Below are 26,322 nucleotides of genomic sequence, written 5' to 3' on the forward strand. Positions count from 1 at the left end.
AGGAGGAAGAGGTTTAAACCCAGCCCACAAATTCTGACCCCCAGGACAGTGCAAGACTCCCATCTCTGCCCTTCAGCCCACCTTGGACCCCAGACGCCCTGGCAGCAAGCGCCAGGCCCGGCGTCTCTAGGGCAACAAGGCTCTTATGAACAGAGCTCTTACTCCAAAGGAGTTTCCCGAGATCCTAAACCAGCCCCTGCAAAGAGGGACATGGGGGCAGGGAGGAGGAAGACAGAGTCTCTTGGTAACTAATTTTGATAATGCTTTTGTGTCAGGGTCAAAGGTTAAATATGGCCACACTAATCCGCTTCTTCCAGAATTAAAGCACAAGGGAGATTTTTCTGTAGCTTAGCAAGAGAGCTTTTTTTTTTCTTCTCCTTGCTGGAGAAATGGTACCGTCCAGGCCCGCTGAATGGGGATGCCAGGCTGCTGGAGATGCATTCTCGCGTTCCTTTGGACAGAACATCCCAGCTCCTGGCTGCATGCTTAGTTATTTATTATTGAGATGGAGGTGGAAGGAATGCAAAGTGGCACTTACAAATTTTAAGAGTCCCTCTGTCCCACTCCGCCCCCTTCTGAAAATGCTTTCTGAAATGCTCTAGAAAGGAGAAAGGAGGAGAAAAATGCTTGGGAACCTCACACTCAGAAACTCTAAGAATCACACAGGCAAAGCGCCAGCCCTGGCAATAACAGAAACCAAAATCACCAGGCCATGCATTTGCTTCACAGAGTGCAAAGTGCTCACAAATGTCTTCTTCCACGTGAGCTTCACAGAAAGCCCCTAGGTAAGTGGGGTTTCCTGACCCCATTCTACCAACAAGGAAAATTAACTTCCAAAAGGGCAAGTGACTTGCCCAAAATGTTGCTACTAGGAGCAACAGGCAGCACCAGGACTAGGAATATCCTTTGTTTCTACGACTGCAAGAGGTGAACAGGTATAAGTATCCTCCAGGAAGACACCGGAGTCTCCCCGACAAACAGGAGACCTACAACAAAAGAGCAGAAGTCCAGAAACAGGTCTCCTGGATTCATTTTCCCAAAGCTGAGCCCTGGGAGGGGCGCCTCTGAGCTGGCAGGTGAGAGAGGAGTGAACCATGGGGCCCATGGAGGAAGTTGCCCCGAATGGGGGGAGGGAGAGGGCTCAAATCCAGGAGCCCCCTCCTTGCCTCCCATTCTGACCCAGAGCTAACTTCCCTCCTCCTTCACCACCCCCCTTCCTGGTTGGGGGAACAGTCACCACCCCAAGGCAGAGAGGGGAGCTCCCAAGGGAGGCAGTAGCCTTGCAAGAAATGATTGTCCAAGTGTCAACAACCTGCTGCTTCCCAGAGCCTCGGGGTCAGAGGCCAGGACAGAGCACAATGGCTTTCTCGAGCTGAAGGGTCCAGGGAGAGGGGCCTCTGGGGGGTCTCCGGAATGCAGAGGCTCTGAATCCAGGCACTGGGGTCTCCTGTCTTGCCCTTTTATATCCTTCCTCCCTCTGCAAATCCCAGACACCACTAGCCTCAGAAACAGGAGACCAAGAAAGGAAGGGGATTAGCAGCAGCCCACATACACATGCATACACACAAAGGTTTATTCTACAAGGCATGGTGAGCAAATCATTCACCATCCCCACAAAATAAGTTTACCCTAGAGCAGAAGAGACGAGAATGAGAAGCAAATTCAGTTTGAGCTCTTTTCCTGCCTCCAAGGCTTCCCTGCCCACTCCTCCCATCAGGTAGGGCTGGGCATTCCTGCATATGACAGGCCCAAGCCTCTGTCACAGTCTTGTTTGGGTCCGTGAGCCCCCAGAGGGCAGGCAAGGCACACTCTCTGGATACTGGCACCTATGCCCGTGGTTGGTGTTCAAATCACAGTTGATGAATGAGGAAGGGATGAGAGTTTAGGGAATATCTTCCTTCTCAAACTCTCTCCACACAAGAGGTTATGTATCTGGATGGGCTTAGATGCGGGATCTATATCACTGACCCATTTAGATCATATTCGGTCAAAAATCCCAGGATACCACTCCTCCTAATTTCTGCCCACCATGCCACACGGAATCCTTAATTACTGAATGGACTAGGCTGCATTCCTCATTATTTTCTCTATAATTCAAAATATGTTATAATAGCAGTCGACTTGCATTCATGCAGCATTCACCCCATGTGCAGGGGAGAGCACGGCAGGTGCAACCAAAGAAGCCAAGGGAAGAAAAGCACGTGGCAGAGCTGGGATGAGAGGCGGTGTGGAAGGCACAGAGTAGGGCACGCTTCAGGGTGCCCTGAAGCCAAAGCGTCCCGGGGGTATTGAGAGTCACAAGTATAACAATGCCTGAAATATAAATTGTGCCTCATGCCTTACGAAGATGAATAACAACTCCTAAAAGATCACTCTGATCCTCACATCCATCTTTGAGGTACAGAGTGCAAGTACACTGCTCTAATTTTCCAGACAAGGAAGCTGAGACTTGCAAAGGTTGAGTGAGTTCTCTAAGGACATACAGCTGGGAAATGAAGAGTAAAAAAAATCTGAAATCAGATTCCCCTATTCCCCTTTCCCACTTCTAATCAGGAAGCTCCCTCACTGCTTTCTATTAGTCGCATAACAAATATTTACCCCATGGGCACTTGTTCTAACACAGTGCAAGGGCCCAGGGACCCAGCAATGGTTCAGACATCACTTCTAACTTGCAGAGTAGCAACGTGGCCAAGCACTGCAACTGGAGAGCATACACTTCTCCCCTTGGCTTCGTTGGGGTGATGGTGTGACACAGAAGGGCGCCATCCTAGTCTGCTCCAGGCTGCTATCACAAAATACCGTAACTAGGCGGCTTGAACAGCAGACACTTATTCCCACAGTTCTGGAGGCTGAAAGTGTGAGATCAGGGTGCCAGCATGGCTGGGTTCTCAGTGAGGCCCTCCTCCTGGCTTGCAGACAGCCACCTTCTAGCAGTGTCCACACATGGTGCAAAGATAGGGAGCTCCAGCCTCTTCCTCTCCCTGTGAAGACCCTAATCTCATCCTGAGGGCTCCACCTCACAGCCTCTTCCAAACCTGCCCCAAGGTCTCCCACCTCCAAATACCATCACACTGGAGCTGAGGGCTTTGACATATGGACTCAGAGGACATGGATATCTAGTCCATAACAGACACAATAGAGCTGAGAAGAATATGCCAGGCGGATAAGGAATAGGATGAGCATGACAGAGTTGGGGGAGATACATGGAAGGGAAAAACAGCAGGACAGCAGGACTCAGGAGGAATCCACTACAGGGGGTAGAAGGTGAGGCCTGAGGCTGTCACTGGGGGGCACTTTCTATGCCATCCAGAAGTTCTCAACCCTAGCTCTCCATGTACATCTCCTGAAGGCTGTAAGAAACATCCACGCCTGCATGTTTGAGGATTTGAGGTGTGAGCCCTTGTTTGGTGCTATTTTTTTTTAAAAGCTCCTCCAAATGATTTTCATATGTAGCCACGGTAAGACAGTGAGGCTCTTCCCAGGGATAAGCTAGGAGAGGCAACACCGGGTGTGCATTTTAGATGCCAGAGCTTCCTTACCTTGGATATAGTTAGCCTACAAGGCCAAGCACCGACCCCAGCCTGGGTCATCCAACTTGACACCCACTCCTCCACTGCCACCTCAGGCTGAGACCATGGGTCACTGCACACCATCCACCTGGAGTCTCCAACGACAAACCGTCACTTCGGGTCCTTTCCCAGACTTAGCTGCCTCCAGACCAACACGCTGCAGCCCATCTGACCGAGAGTGTTCCCTGACGATCAGGTGAGGATATAACTCAGGCAAATGCCATCCGCAGGAGTTATGGGTTTCTGGCTGCAGCAGAAGGGCTGCAGGCGGGCAAAGGAATGCAAGATGCTATAAACACTATGCTGAACCCCCACAGCACAAATCATATTCAACCGCCTTGCACTGTTAGTATCTCTTTATTTTTTTATTTTTTTTTAAGTATCTCTTTAGATAGGTCTGTTTTCCTCCTTAGCAATGGTTAGCTTTCTGAAGGTAGGATTTGGGTCTGTTCCCCCCCCCCCCCAAAATTCAGAGTGCTTAGAACTGCATGGCTGGTAGGCAGAATGAGGCCTAAGGAGCTCCAGGGCATCGGACCCACACAGGGCCTGGAAGCCCTCAGAGTAGACTCTGAGTAACGGACTGCCAAGGAGCGCCACGTGGGACAGACTCTCCCACCCAGGAGATTCATGGGCAAGGGGAAAGAGTATTATTCTTTGGAGGTGACAGAGTTGTGGGTATCCTTGGGGAACAGGAAGAGTGGTCCAAGACCAGGAGTCCTGGGTGCTAACCCACAGTGACCCTCTCTAACTTGCTGTGTGATCCCAGGCAAATCACTGAACTTCTCTGAGGCTCAGGACCATCCTCCGCAGAGCTTCTTGCTCTAGTTCTGAGGTCCGGCAGTCTACAAAAATTAGAATTCTAGACCTCAAATTAGCCTCTCCCAATATGAGCACATCCCACCACAGGGCCCAGTACATGGAAATGGTAATCCCAGGCTCCGCTTTTACAAGGTGAGGGATGTGACACTATGACTCACCGCTGGATCAAGCAAGACTGCTTTCTGAGTAGAAGCCAGGCCTCCTCCTGGCATCCAGGAACCTAAGATGGGGAGCCCAGAAGCATTCTAGAATGGGAATCCAAGTTAGGCAGCCTGCCGAAGGCAGTGGCCAAGACCCCGCCTTCCAGACCACCTCTCTGGAGACAGGGATCCCAACGCATTCGGGAATAGAAAAACACTTGGTGCTCATTCATTTGTCAAAAACCTCAAGAGTGTTTCCCAAAGGAGAGAAGCCAGAGCGACTCCAGGGCCCAAGGGGCAGCTTTTAGATGCAAAGTCTCCCCCTTTTCAATTCCTGTAACTAAAATGAATATGGAAAAGATAATTACCTTTAAAACATACTTAATACTTGAACACATTATCTCTACCTGCAGAAAAAGAATGTTATCTGATGGGATCTTCCCCATAAGCTTAATCAAATTGCTATCTTAAAACTCTCTGGAGTCCTGTGAAACAGTAATAGAAAATCCGAGGCAGAGGCTGGAAGCATTTTATATTTGTTTGGTTGAGGGGAATGTGTATCCCATCTGACAATGGGCACTTAGAGACAAAGTCATTTCCAATCTGTAATGGATCTTCTCCTAGCGGGGGCAGGGAACATTTTGTCTGACCCAAAACCTGAAATCCTGCTGCTAAGTAACTTTTCCTAACGTTCACAGAAGGAAATTCCAAAAGAAAAACCTTTCTCCTAATACCTGTTTGGGGTATCTTCCCCCTAGTTGGCCCTGGGACACTTAACATATGGAGATGCTTCACTTGCTACTTAACTCTGGGTTTTAACTTGGCAAATAAATCGATGCCTCTATTTTCCTGGGTCTGCCCAGGCCCCGGGCGGGGCCATTCATTACGTTAGGAGACGAGGTAAATTACCTGCTCAGATCCTGCCCAGGGCGAGTGGCCGTTTGCAAGGCTGGAGAAAACCAAAGGAAAACAGCTTTTAAGAAGATCAAATGTGAGGACTGGATAGGTTCCCAGCTCCTCAAGCTTGCCTTGAATGGCCAAGTAAACAGCTGCTGCAAAAGTGCCCGGCCAGCCCAGTTTATCTTGTTGACAGAAGGAGCGATAGGTAAGGGGCGATAATGCGCTGCAGCTCTGTTAGCTACTTCTGCCTGCGGTCCCCAGAAGGGCCTTCAGATGTGGGGCCCGGTGCCCTGACCAAAGCATGGAAGGCAAAGGCGCATTCCCGTCCGTGCACAAGGAAGGCCCATCAGGGCTTACAGGAGAAATGAATGGGTGTAGGGAGCATCCTAGGAAACCAAATGATTATCAAGATGCAGGTCTGTTGGCATGCACGGTACAGATTACAAAACAGCACACATCGCATACGATGGCTCCGTGTTTGTTCAAAAGAAAACAAAAAGATTGTGTACTTTCTCATTTCCCCACGCTGAGCACATATTATTTATAGGATTCTTTCCTTAAAATGGGCTCTCCCTGGGTCCATGCTGATCATGCTGCCTTTGGCAAGAGTGACTCCTCCCCAGGAAGGTAAGGACCAGCTTTTCTTCTTGAGATCTACCCAGAAGGCAGCTCCCCAGTCTCCCTGACTGCAGATGTCAGGTTCACATCTTTCTCCCACTGAGGGCCTGGACCTGATTCCTTCCTCCTGCGTCTTCCATTTCCCAATTCTGAAAAACGTAAGAACGGGGAGCAAAGGGAAGCACCTTCAAGTCCAGGAGGGCCGAGCCCTCTGCTGCCTTCTGTGAACAGCAGGACTGTCCGAACGGTCACTTGAATGTGAACTGCTACCTATTTAGAAAGGCCTATGACGCAGAAAGTAGAGGGGACTGGCTGAGCCTGTACAAACCAACATCCCTGGGGATGGCTTTTTGTTTTAGCTGACAGAATTCACAAACCCTAGAAGTACTACCTTTTAAAATATACAATTCAATGGTTTTGAATGCACTCGCTAAGCTATACAAGCGTCTCCAACGCTATCAATTCTAGAATATTTTCCTCCGCCTAAAAAAGAAATTCCATATGCATTGGATGGCATTCCCCACTCTCCCGTCGGCTGCTGGCAACTACTAATCTGCTCTGCCTCTAAGACTTGCCTATTCTGAACACTTCCCACAAATGGAATCACACAACATTGCAGCCTTTGCACCTGCCTTCTTTCACGTTGTTGTCCACATGCGTGCGTGCATGTGACAGCACGGTATCAGCACTCTGCTCCTTTTCATGGCTGAGTAGTACTCCACGGCATGGCCCTACCACATTCCGTCTGCTTGTCAAGTGCAGGGCAGACCTGGGCCATCTCTAGTTTTTGGCTACTGTGAATGGGGCTGCTGTGAACATTCATGTATGAGTCTGTGTGTGGACCTAGGTTTTCCATTCTCTTGGGTTGGAAGTTGCTTTTTAAAAATAAAACGCATGTGATGAGGTTGTCATTTGTCTCTCTCCCACGGTAGAAGTGAAGACAAAGAATGACAAGACAGAGAGTACAGGATACTTAAAGGATGGTTTCCAAAAATCCGAGGGTTCCAGCTAATCAGGTTCCAGGAATCTGCCAGCTGCCTAACCCCTTGCTGCCCAGCCTCACACACGTTTGGACTCTAAGTCCTCTGTGTCCCCACCTCGGGCACCACCATCCCCTCCTTCCCCACTGGCCTCCGCAGCCCACTTCACCCCCCTCTGCAGAAATCTGTGCTGCAGCATATGAAATATTTAAGCTGGTTTTCTAAATATATATATTATTTAGCCTACAGTCTATAAAATATTCACATTGTTTGTCCCACCCCCCCAATATCTGCATTATTTACAGTACAATCAGGAAAACATTAACCCTTATGTTCTGACTTGCACATTTTCTCCCCTATTCCACTGTGTCACCAGCTGTGCACAACCTGTGAGAGGCAATAGTTGAATCCTCCACCCGAGTCACAGAGCAGGCCCTGGGAAGGCAGTCTCCAAAGGCTGCCAATCAGAATCGCAGTCCCACCTGTCAACCCTGAAGGACCAGCGGGCACGCACCATCAAACTTCTGGGGGGCGGTCTTAGATGCCAAGCTCGTGTCCCACCACTGCTGACATTACACTGTTCCCAGAATCTCACATTTACTTATTCCCGGTCTCCATCACCGTTCTGGATTTGACCTCACTTCTCATTTAGGCATAATGAAAATCTTTCTTGCTATCTGCTTCCCCCATTAAGGCCCTTGGTGAGCATGGACAGCAGCTATGACCTACGATGGAAACCAAGGCACCTGCCAGTGTAGCTGGGACACTGTGTCCTGGATCTCTCTCAAAATCCAATTATTTAAACGTGTAGACTTTCCTTTTAGGAAGTCCTCCTTCTTGGGGGCACCTGCGTGGCTCTGTGGGTAAAGCATCTGACACTTGGTCTCAGCTCAGGTCATGATCTCAGGGTCATGGGCTCCATGCTCAGCAGGGAGTCAGCTTAGGACTGTCTCTCCCTCTGCCCCCACCCACCCACCTTCTTGCTCTCCTTTTCTTTCCTTTTTTTTTTTTTTTTTTAGATTTTATTTATTTATTCATGAGAGACACACAGAGAGAGGCAGAAACATAGGTAGAGGGAGAAGCAGGCTCCCTGCAAGGAGCCCAATGTGGGACTCGATTCCAGGACCCCCAGGATGATGACCTGAGCCAAAGGCAGACACTCAACCACTGAACCACCCAGGTGCCCTCTCTCTCTCGCTCTCTTAGTAAGAAAAAAAAAAGTTATCCTTTTATTTTTTTTAAGTTCTCCTTTTAAAGGTACTATTTTTCTCCCTTATCATGTGACCTTAGTTTTTAAGTTTTTATAAATGATACATGGCTACAAATAATTATTATTCAGAAGTAGATAAAACAGAAAATAAAACCTTATTTGCTCTGTAATCCTATTCTCTCTAAAGATACTCATTGTTAATAGCTAGAGAGCCTTATAGAATCGTCCAGGATGGCTTCAGTGTTTTGTAGTAAATGGCACCACACTGTACAACCTGTTTTCTCTAACCAGCCTCTATCACACAAAACATCATGGACATCTCTCCGTGTCAGGTACTATAATTAACAGATTCCTTACCTTTGGACATTTAGGTTGCTCTCATTGCTTTGTAATTACATATAATGTTGTAATCAGCAACCCTAAGGGAGGCTAAAAAATTGATCTCTGGTCCATGAAGGCCAAAGCTGGGGTTGAAATAAATACCGTGGGTTTCTGAGCATCGGCTGCACAGTCCCAGGGATGGGCCTGGCCCAGGAGAGAGGCACCCCGCCCTGGCAGGAGGCAGCCTTCCGAATCGCTCTGCAGGACACACCTCCTTAACCTAGACACCTCCAGCGAAATGTCAAGGGTGTAAAATCAACTCTCATCTGTCTCCTGGTCGTTTAACCAGGAGAGCTTTTCTCTTTCTCCTCCTCCTCCTCCTCCTCCCCCACCTCCACTACCTCTACTTACCCTGCTTCTGTTTTGAATCTCTAAAATAATGTGACAAGTTAATGATGGTACAATTATCTAAATGTTTAACAGACATGTTATCTAAGTGAGTCGGATTGAGATTTCATCCCGCTGACAATAAACATCCATGGTGGAGCAGAAAGCGATAGGCAAATTATAGCAAACCCTGCAATTTCAATGCTATTAAATTTGGAGGAATAACAGCCTTGAGGCCTGTAAACTCTGAATAAAATAGGCCCTTGTGTTTGTCCAACTATTAAATCAAAATGCTACCAACATCCTAGAAAAAACAAGGCGATTTATAGCTTTTCAAGTTTCAGTTACACATGGGTTTTTATTAACTCCTTTCTATCACGGGGCAGCGATGGTGTCACGAAGGAGACGAGAGAGCAGTCAGAGAGGAAAGGGTGGGAGCTGGAAGTGGAGTCAGGGGGAGACAGGAGAAACACAGGGGATGAAGAATGGGAAGGCAGAGAGAGGAGGGGACCCGGGGTCAGAGTGGGCGGGGGGTGGGGGGTGGTTGGTGAGGCTGATCCTGGGGATTTGAGAGAGAAGGAGCAGCTCTGAACAGCAGGATGACAGAGGATCCTGAAAGCCCAGAAGACTCACCACCAGGGCACCTCATTTCAAATCCCAGTCCTGACAATGCACGGGATGTACTCTCTAAACCTCTGCCTGGGGTACTGGGTGGCTCAGTGGTTGAGAGTCTGCCTTTGGCTAAGGGTGTAATCCCAGGGTCCTGGGATCAAGTCCCACATCAGGCTCCCCATAGGGAGACCGCCTCTCCCTCTGCCTGTGTCTCTGCCTCTCTGTCTCTCATGATTAAATAAATAAAATCTTTTAAAAAAATAAACCTCTGCCTGTATGTGTTGCAGGGGTGGTGGTACACCAGGTTAGGTTGTCCCTGATAAGAGCCAAGCTGTCCCGAGCGCTGAGCAACAGTCCTCAAACATCGAATTCTCTCCTTCCCCTCAAATTTCCAGAATAATTTGTAAGGGGCAAAAGATCTTCATCTTTAATCCCTTCTTCAGACACAGCATTTACTTAAACCTTTATTGAATAAGCTTCTAAATAAAGTGAAAGAAACAGGTGTCTGCTGGCAAGGAACAGAACCCATAGACATCTAAACAGTCAGAGCAAGAAGCCCCCACTGAAGGTGTGCTCTACATTCCAGGCACTAGGCTAAGCCCTCGATATGTAGTATTTTATTCAGGCCTTACAAAAACCATTGTATGGGGTTTTTTTTTTAAAGATTTTATTTATGTATTCATGAGAGACACATAGAGAGAGGTAGAGACATAGGCAGAGGGAGAAGCAGGCTCCCTGTGGGGAGCCCAATGTGGGACCTGATCCCACACCCTGAGCTGCAGACAATCACTGAGTCACCCAGATGCCCCCATTGCACAGTTTTTAATCATAGTTTACAAATGTGAAAATTAAGGTTGAGAAAAATGGAGATGATCAATAGGAGATCAGAATCTTAGGCTGTGCTTAGAACCACAGAACCGCCAATTCACACAGCCAATGTTTGAGGGAAGAAGAGGAAGCAAGCCTGTGAGAGCCCAGATCAGAACTCAGTTTTCCTCTTGTGACTCATTATGGCTTCCACATACCATGCTACCCCTCACACGACAAGGATGGTCACCATCATTTCTGTGACGATGGGAGGCCAGTCAAGGCAGAGACCCTGGGGGTCCCAAATGCTGCTGTAGCATATATGTCTAGCACAAAGCAGACACCCAAGAGATCAACTGAAAGAGCTTCAACCTTCTCCAACCCAGATCTGCCTTGGGTGAACCTCCCTTTCCCAATCCTAAAACAGCCAACCACTACCAATCCCCTTAAAGCACCGTTCAAAGCACCAATGCTTCACATGAAATGTACTGCAGTGATGAATGGGCAGAGCATGAAGGATTTTTAGGGCAGTAAAACTATTCTGTATGATGCAACTCTGGTAGGTACATGTCATTATACATTCGTCCAAACCCACAGGACACCTAGAGTGAACCATATGCAGACTCTAGACTGGGTGCTTACAGTGTGTCAGTGTAGGATCACAGGTTATAACACAGGTTCCACTGTGGCAGGGGATGTTGACAGTGGGGGAGGCTGTGGATATGTGGGGGCAGGGCGTATATGGGAATTCTCTATACTTTCCACTTGATATTGCTGTAAACCTGAAATCACTTTAAAAAAAATAAATTTTGGGGACACCTGGGTGGCTCAGTGGTTGAGCATCTGCTTTCAGCTTGGGGTGTGATCCCGGGGTCCAGGATCGAGTCCCACATCGGGCTCCCTACAAGGAGCCTGCTTCTCCCTCTGCCTATGTCTCTGCCTCTCTCCCTCTCTCTCTCTGTGTCTCTCATGAATAAATGAATGAATCTTTAAAAATTAAAAAATTTAAAAAAAATTTTAAATTCAAAAATAATTTTTAAATTTAAAAATAATGTTTCTTTTTTTTTTTTTTAAAGCATAGGTGGCCCCTCCATAAGGTGGCCAGAGGGCCCTAGAGCCACTAGGGTAAAGGATGGCTTGTCTGGGCCAGCAGGTGACAGCTGAATTATCCTTCCCTACTCCATAGCAAGCAGCTCCAACAAAGCCAAGAGCCCTGTGCTTGGAAAATAAAACTCTATATTAGGCATCAAACATGCCTTTATAGTAACAGCATGAAATGAGGTCAGGAGTAAGTCTATGCTGGTGCACTGACTGAAGGAACAGCATATGACTCTCCCTCCCAAAGTGCCTATGACGTTCCCTGGCCATTCCTGAGCTCGGGCTTTCTCATGTTCAATTCCTTGGCACATGGCGTGAAATGCTATACAAATCACCCCTGATATTTATAAAAGTCAAATGCTATTATGTTTTCAATGGGGAGGTCACGCCAGCTTGCATGGGATCCATGTGTTCCTCCAATGACCGCCTGCCCCGTTCTCCCCATACCCTCCAGCGTGGGCAGGGGTTTGAGGCTCACTCTGCCTTTCTGCCCACATCAAGTTTTAGGTAGATGAAGCTGTTTGTTGTCATCTGCCTCTTCTCCCTTGGCCCCTCTTCCACTGGGGCGGGCACCTGGCAGCCGCCCTCTGGGAGGAGGAACCAGAACAGTTGCTGGTTTTCCTACTGCCGTGGGATGGGGGCCAGCACCCCTGACGAGGCTTCTCAGTGCCCAGCGCTGCCTTTGTGCCAGATCTGGGGCAGGAGAGGGGCAAGGCGGGCAGCCATCCTGAGGGACGGAATGTGGCTGCTCACCCTTTTAAATCCTCTCCCCCACCTGCTGCTCCTGCCACCCTTTCCATGTTCACCCACCACAGAATGTCCTCCAAATAAGGACTTCATTTTCTGTTCTGAGGTTCAGAGCCAGAGACTGTCCCTGCAGCTTTTCCCAAGCATCGCTGACGTACCAGGGATGAGACAGGGACCAGTGTAAGCAGGCAGGGGGTGCAGCTCTGTACCTTCGAAGGGTCGGAGGTGGTCATCCAGCTGCAAAGCGTGTGCATGCATGTGCATGTGTGTGCTCACGGATTCCTCCTTCCAGAGCTACAGCAAGATGCCCCCCAGCCTCCTTCACATTGAAAAGGAGAGCACTCTGGGGCAGGACTCTCTCCAGCACCTGCTCTCTTTCAGGGGACAGCAGATCCCACAGCAGGGCTGCCTGCGGCCCCCAGGTGTGTTAGCTGCCCCTAGACCACAGCACCAACCCTCTCGCAGGGAACACCAAGAGGACGGGAACCAGCATGTCGACATTTGCATCTGCCTGAGTGGCTTCTTCTGTGACACAGGAATGTGAAAACTAGGCAACTTTTTCTAGGCCAGTAAAAGAAAGCCCTTATTTTGTAGTCAGAGTAGAGAGAAGGCTTGGGATGGAAGTAAGAACTCATGGGTTCTAATTTGAGTTTGTTTTGTTTGTTCCTAACCGACCCTCTTTTACACATATGGGCTTCTGACTCCTGATTTCATAGGCTACTTAAACAGACAGAGTGCACCCCTGATTTGCACATCAGGTGCAAGGTCCACTGGGGAGGGAAGACAGCACTGAAACATGGGCTCTGGGGTACAGAAGCCCAGGCACCTGTGCCAGCTGTACCTTGGGGACTGACTGGCCTTCCTTAATCAGGGTCTAAGTTTTCTCTAGCAAAGAACAGGGAGGAAAAATGTGTCTGTGATAGGACTGTCACCAAGACTTTAATAAAATTAGAACTCCAAAGTATCCAACAGGGTACAGCTCTTGTATTGTCTGTAGATCCCATCAGTTCATTTACATCACAACACCATAATCTTCAGGAAAGCAGGGACCAGATTTTGTTTACCATCATGTATTAGGTTCACAAAGCCCCCTGCACATAGTAGGCCCTTTAAAACTTAGGGAGTAAGTGAATGAAGGAATGATGGGACCAACCAGCTGCAGAGTCTAACTCAAGTCACTAACCTGGGGAGCTGGAGCAGAGAGCTCAATGTCTTCGCAACAAGTTTAGAGATCGAGTTCAACCTTATGTTCTGAGCCTCCAAGATGACCCTTAACTTCCTAATTCCAGAGTTCCTAAACCTGGCAATGGCTTTGGCCATCTGTGTTTGCCTCTTTTCCTCGCTAGGGCACTAGGAGGGCCTAAGGGGGAATGACAGACACGATAATCTTCCCTGAAAAAGGCAGGGATCCAGAATCCCCAGGCTCCTGATGGTTACAGACACGGGCCATGATACCAGTAGGAGACTTAAGATTCTTGAGCCTTCGAGGCTACCAACCAATGAGGCCTCCTCTAAAACGTGGCTGGGCATGCTCGCAGTGCAGTGCTCCTGCAGGGTGCAATACCTGCTAGGTGTTATTCTCAGCTCCGCAGCTTGTCTGGCCTAGGCTTAAATGTCATCTGTTTGGATATTGGTAGGGAGTAGTCCTCCTGGACAGCTGTGGGCATTCACCAGGTACCAGGATCTTAAATGACATCTACCAAATCTGCTCTGTAAGACCATTCAGAACTGTATTCCGCCTTCACCTCTCCCACCTGCTCTTAGAGGCTCCAGTGGCCATTAGCTCTATGGACATCCTGGAAAAGTCCTCTTGGCCAGAGGACAAGCCCACAATCCCGGAAGACCCCACCTCCACCTTGGCAAAGCAACTCTACACCATGGCTGCTGCTCACCCACCAAAACCAGCAACCTGGCCCCTCCCCTCTCACCCACCCCAGGCTGGGATGGATGCCCTCTGAGGCCTCTGATGAGGAGCCTGATGACGCAGTGACAGTAACCAGCACCACCATCTCCTGAGCATTTGCTCTCTGCAAGACCTGTGCTGAGTGCTTACAGAGTTTCAAATGAAATCCTCACAATACCCTCTATACGCTAGACACCATCATTATCCTCATGTTAGAAAGATGGAAACGAAAGCTTGCAGAAGTGAAGCAATATGCCCAAGATCATAAAACTAGGATTGGAATCTAGACAATCTGACATCAGATCCCAAGTTTGGGGGGAGCGGGCGGGGAGGGGGTGGGGGCGGGAAGGAGTGGAGGACTAAGTACAGGACACCATGAACTTCACACTCTGACTTCAGGCCCTAAAGGGGCACCTTCCCTGAGGCCTGTAAGGCAAATCTGAGCCACCCGCTAGGGCCCAAACTTGCCCAGTGAGTAAAGCCCTCTAGAGATCCTCCTCTCCATTTCTCTGCCTCTGGGCAGGTGGTCCTCCCCAAGCACATGCCCACAGCCACCCTTCCTGCTCCTTGGGCTCTCGTAGTCTCTCTGACCTGATGCACACTGACCAGCAGTGGCCCTGTTTTCCCCATCGTCACTGCACAGGCAGGCCAAGCCAGGCCAGGCAGGCGGCTGCTCTGATGTCTTCACATGTGAATGAAAAGGCTGAAAGTCCCTACAGGTCCTCCCTAAGGCCCCTCACCCACACCTTTTCCTTCCCGTGCAGGGCACACTCCAGACCGTCTCAACCCCGTCGCCTTCAGCTCAGAGCCAAGGTAGCTCCTCTGCCCTCTAATTAACGCCACCCGATCCCGTCTGTCGCCCCCAGGCCTCTTCAGGTCCCAAATGGGGATGTACAGTGGTGGCTTGAACAACATTATGATTTGTAAAACCCACTCCTAATTAGTTTGACTTTGAATAAAGAGGGTAATTATTTTTAAATTTATTAACTGCTGCCTGGCCGGAGAAGTTTCCAGATCAAATGACATGGAGAAGCTATTTCTGTTCAGTGATGCAGCAATTTATATTACTGATCGGTCATTAAAACCTCTGGCACAGAACCACTTGTGTTTCCTGAGCCAAGATAGTGTCCATGTGTCAAATTTCAAACCCAGAGTATAAATTAAGCCATTAATGGTATTTATCAGTTTATCTGGACTTTAAAGAACTGCTTACTAATTTAAGACACTCTCGATATAGAACCTACGTGGTGCACTGGGTGTGCACGTGTGTACGCACGTGTGTATGCGTGTTTTCTCACTTTTTTATTTTTCTGAACAGTTAAAAAAATCTGATGTGTAAATGAAGTACAAGCATCTCAGGGAGCTGCATAGCTGTTAATTCCTCGCTGCTCTGCAACCCGACAGTTTGGAAGCAGCAGTGTTTTGCAATATGTATTTGTCATAATATAAAAGGTGTAAAGTGATCTCTGTTTATCTCCTCAAAGTCTTCGCTGTACCAAAACAGAAAGCTGAAATATGACAACAAAGCCTGAGCCCAGCCCAACCATAAGCCCGGCCTCCCAGCGCACCAGCCGGAGCCCGGCAAGATCCTGGGAGAAGGGGTGTAGGAGAAGCCATACACACCCCACGATAGAAATACAGGGGAAGTGAGGTCAAAGGGGGTGACGTGAAGATGCCATTCGTTTGGCTAAAATGGAGTGTGAAGGACTTTCTATGAAATTCATTTCCCAGTTTCAAAAACCCCTAGAAGACACCATAACCACCCATCTGACACAATGTTCCAGGTCAGCTCTAATTAGTCCCCTGCACAGCCGCTCTGGGCATGGGACTTCCAGATTCCGTTTGTTTCAGGCAAGTTGTAGCCTGTCCCAGGAAGGGGATGCGGGTATTAGGGTGTTGAGGATTCTTAGTTGAATGGGTCACACGGATCCAAAAGAGCCCTGCCCAGGCAGGGCAGTGAGCAAAATGATCTCTGAACGGGTCTTACGCCAGTCATCTAGCCACACACACCTGTGACAACAGGAAGTCACTCTGGAGGCAGGTAGCAGCCAGTGAAAAGAACACTGGCATTGGAGTTGGGTCAAGTGCCAGCTCTCCACTTTCTAGAGACCCCTGTTTTCTCATCTATTAAATGGGTACAACAGAAAAATGTGTTTTATCAACTAAGGTACCAGAAATACAGAGCAGCATTACCATGACTTTGCCTTTCCCAGGGTCTCCGCTCCTTCTCTTCCGAGCGCTCTCTGCCCTCCTGCTGGCTCTCCAACCATACCTGGCCCCCCACCTGTCTCTACCCAGCCCAAAAACTTCAGCATTACTGTCAGCATCCCTTACAATTAGGCCTCTCCCTGCTTCATGGGCCCCCTTAGAACAGAGACAGCAAATGGATTTCAAGTTGTGTTCTTTTCTTTGATGATTAGAGGAGTCTGGAGAACTACCTGGGTTCTGCAAGCAATGGCGCTATAAACAAGCTCTACCATGCCTGGGGAAGAACCACCTCACCACCCAAGGATAAGGCTTCTGTGCATCTGTGCTCTGCCCCGGCCCGGTGTGTCTACATTAGGAGCGGCCCAGCGCCCGTGCCCACTGGGGGAGCCTGCCCATGGGGAGGGAGCCCTCCCTAAGGCATCCACCTTCACCTCTCATCCCCAATTTGGATTCATTTTCTCCATTTCTCACCCTTTTCAAGAGCTCCACTGACTCAACCTAGAGATAAAGCAAAAGTGAGGCCGGATGGGTTGGGTCTACCTCTGCCATAGGAAGGATGACTCTATATTTCTTTGGCAGGTGAGGAGATCTCCAGGGCAGAAAGGATAAGTAACAAGTCAAGGCCATCCGCTCACTAGAGTGTGGAGTTAGAGCCACATCTCAGGCTTCTGACCCAAACTCCGGGCTCTTTCCAACCACTAATCAAATATCCTTTTCTGGAAGGTGTCAGCTGCTTTCAAATTCTCACTGACTGAATAAATCCTAGAAAAGCACTGGCCCTAAGACGGCTCCCAACTTTCAAAGCTGGATCAACTCAGATTCTAAAGAACAGATTGAAATGTCATCAATGCCACTGAACTGTATGCTTGAAAAATAGTGTAATACACCACAAACCACTGAATTGTGTACTTTTAACAGGTGAAATGTATGCTATATGAATTCTATCTCAATAAAATTGTCTGGAAAGAAACATAGATGGCATATCTGTATTGGTCACTGCTATATCCCTGGGGGGTGCCAGGCACACAGAAGGTGCTCACTAAGCGCATGGGGTCTGTTCACAAACAGCCTCCCATCTGCTCACTCCTTCTCTGATCCTGGCTGAAAGGTGGCTTGCTCCCCACTGCTGATTTAATCTGCATGGACAGATCAACCTGCCTGGCAAAGCTGACTCACCGCTCACTCTCCACAGGCCCCAGATCGGAATTCTCAGATACATGTGGTCCAGCAATAAGAAACTGGCTGGGACCTGGGGACCACCGGGGTCCTGCACTGGCTTTCAATATAACTAGCTCTGGAACCTGGGGCGAAATCATTTGGCCAAGTCACCTTTTCTATAACAAAGCCACCTTCTCCACAACCAAGCTCACCTAGAAAGTGCTCCTCCAGTTGTCACAGGCCAGGGAAGTCCAGACCAAGGTCCATGATACCATGTTTTCCACTTGGGAAAGGCAGATCGTGTGAGGTCACAGGACATGGAAATACTGCTGACATAATGGTGGCAGCAGCAGTGACTGAGCGGTCTTCCTTCTTCTCACCACTAGCCCCCTATAGCAGCTTGGCAGCCAGTCTCCAGAAATGACCGCCACACACAACCCTGCATTTGTCTGTCACTGCCCTTTGAGAAGAAGAGCCTAGTCTTCCACTCCACGAGTCTGGGGCTGACCTGTGCCTGCTCTGACCAATAAAACATGGCAGAAGTGATGCTCACAGTTTCCAGCCTAGCTTTGAAGATAGCTTGCAGCTTATGCTTCCATACTTGTGGGGCCCTAAGTTGTCATGGAAGAAATTTAAGCCACTCTGCTGCAGAGGGAGGCCAAGTAGCAGAGCGCTGAAGGTGAGGAAGTCATCCTGGATGTCCAGCCCTATTAGGCCTGCAGAGAACTCTAGACCCAGATACTGTCCAACTGCAATCTCAAGAGGGACCCCAACTGAAAACCACCCAACTGAGCCCAGTCGACCCATGGAACTGTCAGATAGTAACACTCTGTTGCTTTAATCTACTGGTGAGGGGTTTATTACACAGCAATTACTAATTGACATATGCCCCATGGTCAATTCCCAACACAGAAATCGGAGTGAGCTTTGAAACACACAAACCAAGTCATGTCATTCTCTCGTTCAAAACCCTCCAATGGACCATTATTTCTTTTACTCAGTACATGTTTGTACACACGTGTGTGTGGGTGGGGTGTGTATACGTATATATGCATGCAGATTTACTAAGATATCATTTATATACCATATAACATGTAATTCATATATTTAAATGGTACAGTTCAATAGTTTCTAATATATTCAGAGTTGTGCAACTATCATCACCATCAATTTTAGAACATTTTTATCAGCCCTCAGTCATTCCCCATTTCCCCTCAACTCCCCCAGCCTCTGGTACCTAATTTACTTTCTGTGTATAGATTTGCCCATTCTAGACACTCCCATAAACGGAATCATATGACATGTGGCCTTTTGCGATGGGCTCCCTGCATTGAGCATGATGTTCTTAAGATTCATCTACATTGTAGAGTGTATCACTACTCCACCCCCTTTTATAGCAAATAATATTCCATTCTGCACATAAATGACACTTTGTTTACCCATCCTTCAGTGGGTGGACACTGGGTTGTCTCTGCCTTTTGGCTATGATGAATAATGCTGCTTATAAAAATTCATGTGCAAGTTTTGGCAAGAACATGTTCTCATTTCCTTGGTAGACACCTAGGAGTACCATTGCTTTGCATATGGTAACTCTATGTTTAACCTTTGGCGGAGCTGCCAGACTGCTGTCCAAAGTGGCGGCACCATTGTACATTCCCACCAGCTGTGTACAGGGGCTCTGATTTCTCCACGTCCTTGCAACACTTCTTACTATCTGTATTATATATGACAGTCACGTCCTGATGGGTATAAAAAAATGACTTCATTGTCATTTTGATTTGTATTTCCCTTATGATGGCCTGGTGGTGTTAAGCATCTTCTTATGTGCTCATTGACTATTTTTGGAAAAATGTCTATTTAGATCTTTTGCCTGTTTTTTATTTTGGTTATTTGTATTTTATTATTAAGTTATGAGTTATTACTGAGTTATAAGAGTTATATTTTCTTACTGTAAGTCTCTTGTCAGGAATGCGATTTGCAAATATTTTATCCCCTTCCAACGGACTTTTAGCACATGCAGAATAAAAGCTAAATACCTTACTAGGGTTCAGAGACCACCTGATTTTTGACCTCATGTGCCACCACTCTCTGCACCTCCCTCCCTGACCACCCCTACCACCACCACCAACACAATGCTGCTCCTCATGCTGCTCCAACAGGCAGTCAAGTCAGCCTAGCCTCAGGGCTCCTGCAAGTGTTTGTTCCTCTGAGTGGCTCACTCCCTCACATCAGGACTCTGCTCAGATGTCACCTTCTTAGAGAGGCCTAGCCAGTGAACCTAAAATACCACTTTTCTCCCTCTCACTCTCTTCCCTTTATCCTGCTTCTTTTTCTTTCCAGCCGTATTACCACCTGACATTACATTACATACTTACTTGCCTCTACCGTCTCCCCATTAGAATCTCAGTTCCATGAGGGACAGGAGTGCTTATCTGTCTCGTATGTTACTATACCGTAAATGCAATAAGCATGCTGGGGCACGCTGTGGGAAATCAATAAATATTTATTAAATTTTAAATACATCTACTCCTATTTATTAAATGCTTACTATGAGCCAAACACTCTGCAGAGTACTTCAAATAAAGTATCTTATTTCATCCCCATGACAACACTATGCTATGGAGGTAGGTACTCTTATGATTCCACTTTTCTAATAGATGAGGTGACTCAACTTAAGAAGAGTTTCAATAAGCAGATCCCTGGTCTCGCAGGCAGTTAAGGACAGAGCCAAGTGGAGAACCAGGCCATGCAAGCTATAATGCTCCTGGCCCCACTACTAACTTAGGCAAGTCACTGTCCCTCCTTTGAGCCGCAGGTCCTCATCTAGGACATGATAGGAGCCTCCCACCTTATAGAGTTACTGAGAGACTGCCCAGGTGACATCAGGTATGATATCAGAAACCGATGATGGTGGTACGATGATGGCTGTGCACCCAGTGCTCTCACATCAAATACAGTGACCTCATCATCTGCTGAAAGGTTCAAATGTATCCTTACGCAGACACTGCTTTTAGACAATGACTTGCACTCACAGCGGGAAGACCAGCCCACTGTGGCCACTGAGGGTTTCAGAGGTATTCAGATAGACTACAAGAGGTTTCCTGACCCATCACCAAGGGAAGGAGATGCTAGATAACATCGCGGACCTTCTAAGACCTCAATGAGAACATATGCCAGAAGGCTCTATGAAGACGGGACTTCAGTGGCCTCTTCGACCTCAACCAGGGCAGCTACTCTTACGGGGCAAGGTCACACTTGGACATTCCCATCAGCCAGCCCTCACCACGAGAGTAGCTGAATGTGGCACAGGCCATCCTGACTCACAGCTCCCCAGGACATGACTAGATGTCACATTTGCTGGAAGAAGGTGCTGCCAAGCTACCTCATATCTTTGCACTGGCACTCTGTGGAGGACCAAGACCTGGAGAATGAGGATCAGTCAACTCACCAGTATGGGTCTGCCTGTGTGTCTCCAGGGCATCCTCCTTTGAAAACTGGGCTCCGCACTGGTCACAGACAAAGGCTTTGGCACCCGCTGAAAAGAAAGGGGAGGCAGTCACCATGAGAGTGATATTCTATTTGCGGGGAAGGGGTGGGGTCCTGGGCCATAATCATGTAGGTGGATGCTGGAGGAGACAGCTGGAGACCTGTGAAGACCCCAAGTCAGGGATAGTCCTTGGCTCTGGCAGCCAGCCCAGCCCCTCCTCCAGGACGTGACCACCGTGAGCTGTTCCCTCGGAGCTGAGCTGACCACCATGACCAACTGAGCTCCAAATGCCACCATCCAGGGGTCTCCCAGAGAAAAGAAGAAACAAAATCAGAATAACCAACAGACACAGAGATGGCGTCCAGATGAGATGCCCCAAGAAGCAGCAGGATTCTGGGGGGCTGGCTCCAGGTGAGGAATGGTTGGAAGAGTGAAGGATTCAATGAGGGGAAATGTGCCCTGTTGCTTAGATTATACTTTATGGGAGTGGGGGCACCTGGGTGACTCAGTGGTTGAGGATCTGCCTTTGTCTCAGGTCATGATTCTGAGGGTCCTGGGATTGAGTACCACAAGGAGCCTCCCTCTGCCTATGTCTCTACCTTGGTGTCTCTCATGAATAAATAAATAAAATTAATAATAATTAAAAAGATACCGTACGGGAAAGTAGGAATTGCTGACATACCTGTACTTATATAGCCCCTAACTCAGTATGTCCAAAACTAGTCTGCCCCAACAACCCCCTGTACCTGACAACTTAAAATCCCCGAAAGACACCCCTGTGTCTTTAGGATAAAATCCAAACTCCTCACCAAGACTCACAAAGCATTCTTGATGTGCCTATCTTTCCTGCTTTGTCTCTTGCCCCTCACTCTTGCTCCCTGGTCTCCAGGCCCACTCAGCTAGCCTGGTTTCCTAAAGGAGCCAGACTCTTCCCTACTGAGAGGCCTCTGCACATCCTTTTGGTCTTCCTGTGTCTGACATTCCAGGCCCTCACTCCCACCATACACGATAGCACCCCTTACGCATTGGCTTCCTCTAGAGGACGTGGCCCTTCCCTGTGCTCCCAAAGCACCCAGTATGTTCCAGATCAAAGGTTCACCCCATGCTCTTCTAAATGCCTGTGGACCTGTCCCCGTCTCCTGCTATACTAGAAGCTCTCCGAGGGAACATGTCATTGCATGCACAGCTACATCGGCCTGACACCCAGTGGGAACCTATTACTGTACATATTTGTGGAATCAACAAAATCAATTCAGTGCAATTCAAAATGATAAACTTTTTCAGAACCATTATTTACAGGGCTCAAAGCGACAATGCTACAGTGTCAAGACAAACAGGATTTTTTTTTTTAACCATTTGCTAACAGTCTTCAAGGCTCTAATATGTTATTTCATTCAGGAGGCACCTGCCTCAAGCCTTGGCAGTTTTCATTTGAAATGTCTTCTAGATGCATCTCTTGCACTGTGTGTCGATGGTCGCTGCCCCTATGTGGGCCCTACTGGGTGGTATCCAGAATACTGGTAGACTGAGGATAGCAGCCACACCACCAGCTGTCCCGATTCACCCGACAGATACAGAGGCCCTGTCGGTCACTTGCTTCCTTCCTACTTCTTGCTTAAGAAGTTATATGGCTCACAGTCTGTTCTGATTCCAAATTCCTCTATGTGGCCATGGAACTGTCTTCACCAGCCCTCATGGAACCACTGGACCCTCCTCGAGTCTCCATGTGTGAGCAGAGCCAGGTCCCAGGTCTCCATCTGCTCCCATCCCATCCCATTCTCAAGACTGGAGTATGTACGCACCGAGCATGCAGGCCCTGCTCTGTCCTTTCCGAGATGCCCTGCACGTCCTTCCTTTCAGCACATCCTAGCATTGCCCTAAGTGTGCCTGAGTGTTACATCTGTATTAGAGTCTCATGACAGCAGAACTTCTTACACATATTTGTAGTGGAAACGTAGTGCTGCTTCCCAATCATCTCGGATTTCCTGAGGCTTTACCATATATCAGGCACAATGCTAAGCGTTTAAGATGTATTGTTGCCTTTGATCCCACCAACCTTTAAAAGTACATACTGCGGGGCACCTGGGTGGCTCAGTGGTTGAGCATCTGCCTTTGGCTCAGGTCAAAGATCACCCCAGGTGATCCTGGGATCGAGTCTCACATCAAGCTCCCCTTAGCCTACTTCTCTCTCTACCTGTGTCTCTGCCTCTCTCCCTGTGTCTCTCATGAATATGTAAATAAAATCTTCAAAAAAAAAGGCCATGCTGCTATTGCCTCCATTTAGCAGATGAGAAATCCCAACCTCAGAGAGGTTAAGCACTTTGCCCAGTGTCACACAGTAGGCAACAGAAGTGGATCCAAACCCAGGGAGCCTGACTTCAGAGCCTTTGCTCTTAATCTCTGTGTATTTTGGCTTCCCTAGGGCTCCATCTGCAAAGATGCTCCATGGATAAGAAGGTGAGGTATGGGCTTCCTTCCCTCAACTCAAAAATAAAAAAAAAAAATTCCAATATGCCTTTTTTATACATCAAAGTTCTATATAAAAATCCAACTAGAGAAATGGTTCCGCTACTTTTTAAAAAGTTTTAAAAACCTCTTCCTTAGAGTAAACAGCACATGCTGTAAGGAACAGAACTCAGAATACAATTTATACCGGTATTGGCTTAAATTAAACAGTAATAAACAGTTCTTGCCAGTGAAGGGTAAAAGGATCCCAGAGTACGTATAGAGCGTCAGGTTCTAGGAGAACATCGATCTTGTCTATAATCCAAATGATGAGCAAACTATACCCTCTACTAGGTGCTCAATAAATATTAGTTGACTGGCTGAACAAATGAGTGATTAAGTGCCCTAGGAAAGACAGGGAGTCACTTTTCCTTAAGAGCTTTAAATATAAATATTGCCAGCTGTATTAGGTAGCTGGAGGTGAAGTTTGCCTGAAGACAGGGAGGTCATGATCACCTCCAGGTGTCCCTTCAAGCTGCAGGGTGTCCTCGGACCAAGGACCTGTACGTGGCTTATAAGGCTTCAAGAAAGAGCTTTTAAAGGAACTTAACGGCAAGACAGTCACCATGTGTGTTCACTCAGGTGGCGGCCAGGACCACTTTTCATCCACTTACACTGGAAATGCAGCAAGTACCTCAAAGAGCAGAGCAGACCAGGTGGGTGGATGAAGCCACAGCCTTCCTGCCCTGAGAAACTCTCCCCAGTCTCGAATCATTAGCCAGCAATGATTTTCTGTGGCTCTGTAAAGGATTTGACTTTTCACTGCATTTCTTTCTTTGGTTCTCACTGTTCTCAGGGCTCCCTAAAGAAGAAAGTAGATGGAGAGGCCTGAGCAAGGAACTGGAGGGCCTTGTGGGCTCAGCCTCATGCGGGAGCCTACAAGGTGAGCAGCCCCTGCACCATCGCCTCAAAGGGATGTGGTATGGAGGATTCTTAGAAAACAGCCATCCACACAGCTAAAGTAGCATCTGTTCTAATGACTGAGGAGCAGAAAGGAAGGAGGCCAGGTAGGAAATAAAAGGCCGGATGCGTGCCATCAGAGAAGTTCAGATGAAGATAAAAACAGATCAGCACATGTGATCTAGTCAAGGTTGCCGGCTTGGCCTGAGCCTGACCACATCTGGTTGCCCTCAGCGTCCTCGCCTCTCCCTACCTGCTTTGCTTAAGTCTCGGCTCTGAGCCAAGGCTGTGAAAGTCCCCGGGGCCTTGGTGCACAGTCTGATCCCCCAGGCTGGTCAGAACTCTCATCAGAGGCGGATACCACAAATGCTGTCAGCTCCCACCTCAGGCCCCATTCATTTGTGAAGCCTGGGGACACCCCCACCCCCATCGAGACTCCCCCTGGTCCCCGGGGTGAGCCCAGCGGCACAGACAGGCAGTTCCAGGGCACAGGAGCCCCGTAAGCAGAGCCAGAAACCCCCTCTTCCCAAGGAAGCATGTGCCTTTAAATTGTCTCTGTAATGGCTGGCTCAGAGGCAGAAATATTTGGCAGCCCTGAAATTAAAAGTGATAAATTTCCTCGCCAAGCTTTGATCAATAATAGAGGCCTCATCTGTTAATCAATAAGACAGTCTCTGCCTGTTTACTGTGCATATGTTGTTCGCTGCTGCCTTCACTATGATGTCAGGTTTGCATTCAAAGCAATTCAAGTGTGTATAAACCACATGGCTATTCCCAAAATGCATTACAGTGACATCATTCAGGCACTAATACATTTATAAAGCATCAATGCAAGGGAGTGATGGAGGAAGGAAGGAGGTCATGCCAGTTGAACACATGGGTGCTTGGGGATATACCAGCATTTACCTCCTGCAAATGTTTCCTGGGGCTCACTTTGGAGCAGGGACAACAGCAGGGCACAGCTGAGGGACGGCCGTGCCTTCTTGCCACACCTTTCCTGTATACACAGGGCTGCCTTCTGGATGTCCACTAAGAATATGCCCAAAGGTAGATTATAGTAAATAAATAAGAGAGACAAAACCCCTGCCCTCAGAGAGCTTACATTCTAGAAGGGAAGGCAGCAACTTTAAAAACTCTGTAAATATCATCTAGATGGTGATAGGCGATAAAAAGAGAAAGAAATTAAGTGAAGAGGATGGAGAAGGCAGGGCGCTGCTACTTTATAGGGGGTCAGCACAGGGGAGCGCTCTGATGAGCTGGCATCTGAGCGGGGAAGCTGAAGGAAGAAGCAATACCCCCCTGTGTAAGGAAGCCCATCACAGACGAAGGAGAAGGCTGGCGGGCTGGAAGGGAGCCAGTGAGGACAGGGGGAGAGACAGGGTCAAGTGCGGGATGGGCTGCAGGGACACAGATTAGCAGCCGAGAGGGAGAACCGCCTGGACAGTGGAGCGGGCTGGCCCCTGGCCATCCTCCCTCGCGATCCCAGATCTGAGTGAACAGCACCATCTAGAGTGGGGAGAAGCGGGGCCGGGGCCCGGCCGGCCACTCGCTGCCGACACCACAGCGACCCTCCTTTCTGAGCTGTGAAGTGGGATCTCCTGGGGTGAAGCTGGATCATAGTGAACACAAACTCCCTGTCAATCACCAAGCAGTCTGCAGATACAGGAGCTCACAGACGTCATATATATACCTTAGGGGGCAGGAGAGTGTGCTCCAGAGCTTAGGATTCGGGTCCGACGGGTTAGAGTTCGAATCCCAGCCAGGCCAGTCACGAGCTGTGACCCTGACCCGGGCAAGCTGCCTGACCTCAGGGGGTGTTATCGCCTTCCCTGTAGAATGAACCAGAGGAGGTCCCTCGGAGGACGTGACGGGGTAGCTGAAGGGCTCGGCCCTCCATCCGGGGCAGCAGGCACCCACACCCACCCAGTAAGGAATAGCTACCACCACCGCCAG

General features: G+C 48.5%; 1 protein-coding gene across 5 annotated transcripts in view; it reads right to left on the bottom strand.

Moving 5' to 3' along the window:
- ZBTB16 (zinc finger and BTB domain containing 16) overlaps positions 1–26,322 on the bottom strand; it is a 187,636-nt gene that overhangs the window by 43,118 nt on the left and 118,196 nt on the right. For all 5 annotated transcript variants that reach the window (XM_072729761.1, XM_072729762.1, XM_072729758.1 and 2 more), the window contains one exon: positions 20,926–21,012. In XM_072729761.1, the coding sequence (XP_072585862.1) occupies positions 20,926–21,012 (87 nt within the window). The remainder of the gene's footprint in view (positions 1–20,925; positions 21,013–26,322) is intronic.

Source organism: Vulpes vulpes, chromosome 12 (assembly GCF_048418805.1).
Source record: "Vulpes vulpes isolate BD-2025 chromosome 12, VulVul3, whole genome shotgun sequence".
Classification (NCBI taxonomy): Eukaryota; Metazoa; Chordata; class Mammalia; order Carnivora; family Canidae; genus Vulpes; species Vulpes vulpes.